This window comes from Pundamilia nyererei, unplaced genomic scaffold (genome assembly GCF_000239375.1).
Source record: "Pundamilia nyererei isolate P.nyererei 1_Seehausen unplaced genomic scaffold, PunNye1.0 scaffold00001, whole genome shotgun sequence".
In the NCBI taxonomy this organism is placed as follows: domain Eukaryota; kingdom Metazoa; phylum Chordata; class Actinopteri; order Cichliformes; family Cichlidae; genus Pundamilia; species Pundamilia nyererei.
The window spans coordinates 9,789,754-9,795,754 of record NW_005187402.1 but is presented as its reverse complement, the minus strand read 5'-3'; the positions used below and the strand labels follow the sequence as shown (position 1 = coordinate 9,795,754).

General features: G+C 44.7%; 1 protein-coding gene across 1 annotated transcript in view; it reads left to right on the top strand.

Annotated features, from left to right (window-relative positions):
- Positions 1 to 3,070: 3,070 nt before the first annotated feature.
- Positions 3,071 to 6,001, top strand: part of LOC102193118 (BTB/POZ domain-containing protein KCTD16-like) — a 12,087-nt gene continuing 9,156 nt past the window's right edge. Inside the window, exon 1 of the mRNA XM_005719769.2 lies at positions 3,071 to 4,537. Within this exon, the coding sequence (XP_005719826.1) occupies positions 3,715 to 4,537 (823 nt within the window). The 5' untranslated portion in view covers positions 3,071 to 3,714. The remainder of the gene's footprint in view (positions 4,538 to 6,001) is intronic.

The window sequence follows — 6,001 nt, the reverse complement described above, 5'->3', positions numbered from 1 at the left end:
TACATGCAGCCCTGCCCGCTGCTGGCCGCACCGGGGAACTGCAGCTGAAGTTCCGATTTAAACTTCCAGAAAAAAAAAACTATAAAACTGAGTCGATCAAATATAAGAAAATGGGTGCAGAACGACAGGTTTCGGTTTGTTTTTTTTGTTTGCTTGTTTTATTTACTGAATCAGAATTAGTGCCACAGTTACAGCAAAGTTCTGCTTTCTTGTACAGTTAATTATGTTTTGCGTGTGTTTGTGTGGGTGGGTGGTTTTTGGTGGAGGGTGGTATTCGTGGTTGCAAGAACATTTCCTCTCAGTTTTAAAGATTTAAAGAGTGTTTACTGGTGTGTAAACTCAGGTATGATGAAACACTGTGTTTATTAGTGTACTCCTGCAATATCTGTTCACTTTTTTGTTTTTTAAATTGAACCCATGTTTTATTTGTCCAAATGATTGAACCTGATCCAATATAATTTACACCTAACGTCAGATTGTTATAAATATTCTAGAATGCTTGGGCTTAGTAGTTAAATAAACGAATAACTCATATCTAGAGATGCAATTTCCTGGTTTAATTTGTTTACCGCCCTCTAGGGGCTAAAAAAGGGAACTATGCGTGTTAGTTTTTATTAGGTAGGTTAATAGTTAAGCTGTTATTAATGGGCGTCATCAATCAAAATATTCATGTTGAAATTTATTATGAAGCAAGAAAAAGATAGTTACCAAAAAACTAAAAGACAGTTGCTGCACTGCTTATGCAAAAAGCTGCAAAACACATATTGGCCCTAAAAAAAAAAAAAGCCGGTTCACACTTCTGCCTTTTTATGTGGAAATACAAGTGGATGAAAAGTGGGCGGGAGAAGAGGAAATCGTGTGAGGCAGGTTGTTTGTGCATGGGGACAATAATTCTGCAGAGAGGATCAGTCCTATATTATTTTCCCCTCTAAAGGCTGCACAAGAGTGCATAAATTCAATGCCTGTCAGTAAATTTGCACAGTAAAAGAGCAGCGTTTAACGAGTGAACGGGGACATTCATCACCGAGCGTACGTGTGTATTCAGATTTACAAACGAGTCTTAAATAATTTAAAAGAGATATTTTGTGCATGCAGTGCGAGCTGACCTGCTTCAAAAAAATATTTTGTCCAATCAGCCCACACCACAGATTACAATGCACGAGCTTCCAAAGCCCACAGCTGAGAATTTAATGTTACAGCTCATACAGATTTCTACTTCACGCTCAGCTGAGAGACATATTGTCTTACATTATTCATGCTGAAGTTGCATGAAATTCAATCCCTTTCAAAAGATAGAATCTAACCTGGGAGCTCTGCACGAACAGGAAATAAAGTGAAGACAGGAGGCAGGGAAATTGGCTTTAATGGGAGGATGAGTGAGATGAATAAGAAATAGGATCTATAGCACACACAGGAGGAGAGTCATCCCCAAGTACATTTTAGGGAATTAACTCCAAGTCGTTCTGTTATACAAGTCAAACATCGCCCTATCTGCACATGTGCAACTGCAAACAACCTGCCTTATACAGTAAACTACACCTTATGATGCTATTTCTTATCTATAGTGGCGTGCGCTTCAGTGTTGAGGGCGCACAAGCCTCAAAACATCAGGATATAATTTCAAATGTAAGCAGCAAAGCCCTCACATGACAGAAAAGGAGATCAGTATGCTCACTGTAGCTCTAAATCCCCACTGTTTGAATCCCACTCAGTCCCCTGCGGCTGCTTAGCAACCCCTCTCCAGCACAATATACTCCGAATTAACAGGGTAAAGCGTGACCGCTGCCTCCTCACAACCACGAGTCAAGGGTGCTCTCCCATCACCAACGCCTTCTCTCAGCACTGCAGCAATAAAAGCCGCGACTTTATTACATCGTGGATCCAAAACCAAAACAACATGAAAAGCAAACACGAGACACAAAACAGTGTGAAACGTGGCTGGGGGCTCCGTGTGATGTGGGCAGCAAGATTTATGGGATATTTCACGCACAGCGCAAACAGGCAAGTACGTTTCAACTTGGTATCACAGATTCGGGTGATTGTGAACCCTTGAATGGCCCTCTCTCCCCATTTAAATAATTTCTCCTACACACATCTTATATTATGCGCAATATATACAACAGGAGCTTGTGACCTACATAGAAATGCACATGCAGATGATGACATGCGCTGTCAATCCTTCACCTCTGCTTTGCACCTCACATTATCCAAACTCGATTTTCCACCCCAAGAAAACTTGGCTTCAGCGCAGTGTACTCTGATGACTCTACGGCAAATTCACTGAGCAGGCCTTAAGCACTATCACACGTCCCCAAAACCTCAGCCCCCCCTCTGCTGCTATATAATCCAGAATAAAATGACTCAGTAATGAGGGTTCCAACTCTATAAACCGCAGGGAGAGCGCACTAAACGGAGACTTCGTTATGATATACATGTTCAATTACCATTATAACACGTGCAGAAAAAAGTAAAAGTGTTCATTAATGCATTTCTTAATTATTATTTTTTTAATTAGTTCCTTTAGTAAAGAGATCAGTTTCACCGTGATGTCTGACCCTGGTGCTCAAAGGTTCAGTCAGAGTGCCGCTCAGATTCTAATTATTGCTCACTCAGCTCGAGTTTTCAAGCGTAACACCGGACAGGGGTGTAGTTAAGAGTGTAGATCACGCGCAGCTGTCACACACGACGAGCTTTCAAGTGACACAGCGACACCTTACCCCACCTCATCCATCTCACGGGATAAGCACGTCAGCTAAAAGTGTTAAATGTAAATTGGGACTGGACGGAGGGGGGTCGCTCCAGCAGAAGACACGAAAGAGGGGATTAATCTGTGATCTTAAAATTGCGTCACACCTCATCGCCAGCTGCACGTCGCCCGTGGCCGGATCAGAATTTCATGAAAAATTGCACAGATCCCCCCCCCCCCCCCCCCCCCCTCTCTCTCTCTCTTTCTCCAATCATCCCGCTTTGCGTCCATCAGCTGAAAATGTCATTTTCCTTTAAGATGATGTAAGACATTACTACACGGGACGATTTTTTCCCATTCTCTCTCTCTCTTGCACAGCTTGGAGCAACGTTATCTTGAGCCTGCCGTCGGTCCAAACATTTCCGCACTCAGCAGTTTGGAGAGATGGATGCGCGCAGGAATCCCATCCTCCTCATCTGTGCGAGAAACCTCCTCGCGCGTTTCAGTATCTCAGGAGCCGGGAGCGTGGCAGCAGAGCGATGAGGTGCATGCACATTTGTTTCTTTTAATTCTTTATTTGAGTTTATCTGGCTGAACTGAGGGACAAACGCAAACCAGTGACGCTCTCCACTGAAACTTGAGCGGAGATGTATTCACTTTTTTGTGCTGTGAAATTTCTGAGTGAAGTGAGTATATTACATTTATCTGGAATCAAACTAGCAAATCAACGAGGTGGATGCGTGTAATTCGACGCTGGTTAGGATAATCGATTCCATTCAAAAGAAAAAAAGAAAAGGATGCATCGTGGTGGGTAGGCACGTTTACGCACGGGGTTAAAGGATGTACTGTAGACACACCTTGGGATTGTTCTGTCATGAGATACTGGATGCGAGTGCTGCAGCTTGCATCGAGACTGTGTGTTAGCTCTGAGCGCATCGGCACCGTATGCAGCTACACCCTACACCCTGAACTTCTGGGACGTTTGCGCTCCGTGATCGAGACTCGGATTTCTTACAGGATCGGACAAAATGGCACTGAGCGAAAACTGCAAAACGCAACCCACAAAGGAGCAAGGCTCGGTGCAAAACCCTCCATCGGATGTGATTGAGCTAAACGTGGGTGGGCAGGTGTATTACACTCGTTATGGTACACTGGCAAGTTTTCCAAATTCTCTACTTGGGAAGCTGTTCTCTAACAAGAAGGGGTCCTCGAATGACTTGTCCCGGGACCTCAGAGGACGCTATTTTATAGACAGAGATGGGTTTCTGTTTCGGTATATCCTGGATTACCTTAGAGACAAGCAAGTCGTCCTCCCTGATCACTTTCCTGAAAGAGGAAGGTTGAAAAGGGAGGCGGAATACTTTCAGCTGCCAGATTTAGTCAAACTTTTGTCGTCCGAGGACTCAAAACTATTCGCAGACGACTTGTACTACAGCGATTTGGATGATGCGTCGCAGGGCAGCGACCAGAGGTATTATCCCTCTTACTCCTTTGACAGGAGGTACGGCTACATCACGGTCGCCCTCAAAGGCGTTTGCGCAGCGGGAGGCAGAGAAAATCAAAGTGATGCCAAGGCCAGAAAGTTACCGAGAATCTTCATTAGTAGCAGAATTGGCTTGGCGAAAGAAGTGTTTGGAGACGCCCTGAATGAGAACAGGGACACGGACAGACCTCCGGACCGATACACCTGCAGATTTTACCTCAAGTTCAGACACCTGGAGAGGGCGTTTGACATGCTGTCAGAGAGCGGCTTTCATATTGTGGCCTGCAATTCGTCCCTGACCACGTCCCCGATCGCTCATTACCCGGATGACAGGGTCTGGTCCAATTACGCACAGTACATCTTCTACCGTGAGTGAAGATTTATTCCCACTCTGTTCTCTTAGAAGTGCTAACAAGCTGAGCTGGAGGCTTTCTGACCTTCAGGAGTAATCATAAGGCAACCATCACCAAAGTAAAACACAAACAACCCCAAATACGAATTAAAAATAAAGAAAACAAACGATTAAACAGGAACTAATGCCCTCCCCTCTCGCCCCCTCTAATGAATCCACATCCACATGTAATGCCTATCAGGAAGGGTTTTTTTCACATGAAAAGACCATCCTGCTAGTTTGCCACACGACAGTCAGTGTGATTTGAAGATTTACAAGGGTTGCTCACACCGCCAGGAGGCACGGTCAGATTGCAGCATTATCCTTTTAAATATTTGCATCCCTTACAGTGACTGACTTAAAACATGTGTTCTGGGTCCGAGATAAGAGGCAAACCTGCCTACGGCCCTCGGAGGAGTTGAGTCACAATGCTGCTACACTTAAAGTACACATGCGTCATGCGTAAACATGTCTTATTGCTCACATTTTTGCCAGCCGCTGGGCGATGAATAATATAGCACCAGCGGGCGGGGGGAATCACATGGATGCTGCTACTGCCGCTTGTCTTGAATCAGCTTGTCTTTTCTTTTTTCTTTTTTTATTTGGAGACAAAGTTTGTTCATCAGCAAATAACCTAATTAGCTGCAAATATGGCTTGTCCCGTTGCGGAGGGAGGAGTTGGAGCATATGGCCAATTAAAAAGCACTTTGTTCATTATTCTGAACGGCTCCCCTTAGAAGAGCTGAATTAAATCCAGTTGGTGGGTCAGAGTTGGAGGTGCAAGGTGGACTGAGGAAGACATGACATATGGTTTGGTAATGATTTACCAATAGCTTTGTTAATATGAGGTAATTATCACAGAGGGCTCTGCCTTGACCTGAGAAAACATCCAACCAGGCAGCTAGCAGGGTTTTCCTGAGTCATTCAACATTCTGGAGCACAACAACATATGGTGTAGGTGTTCACCCCATTCCCCATTAAGAAACACTGTTCTGGGTCATGGGACAGCAGGAGGTGGAGAGAAGGTGGGAAGAGACAGAGGAGAAAATAAGAGCGAATAGCAAAAACGGGAAAAGAGAGGCACAATGTAAGAAGCCAAGCTGAAGTGAAGGGAAGAAAGGGGAGGCTGGCAGATGGAGGAGAGAGCTGCCGAGCGGGAGGGATGAGGGAGTAAAAGTTGCATGAGACCTGGCCATGGGGAGAAAGAACTGAGGCAGAAAGAAGAGAGAGGCAGTGGGAGCAAAAATAGATTAAAGTAAGGATCAGACAAGGAAGTTCATTGAGGCCGTGGGAGCGGGGAAGGGGGGAAAAAAAGAAAAAAACGGGGTGGTAAAACATGGAAGCAGAGGGAGAGACAGGCTGGGTTTTCATTAGAAGACAGTGGATGAGGGGATAGCACAGGGATAGATAGATAGATAGATAGATAGATAGATAGATAGAT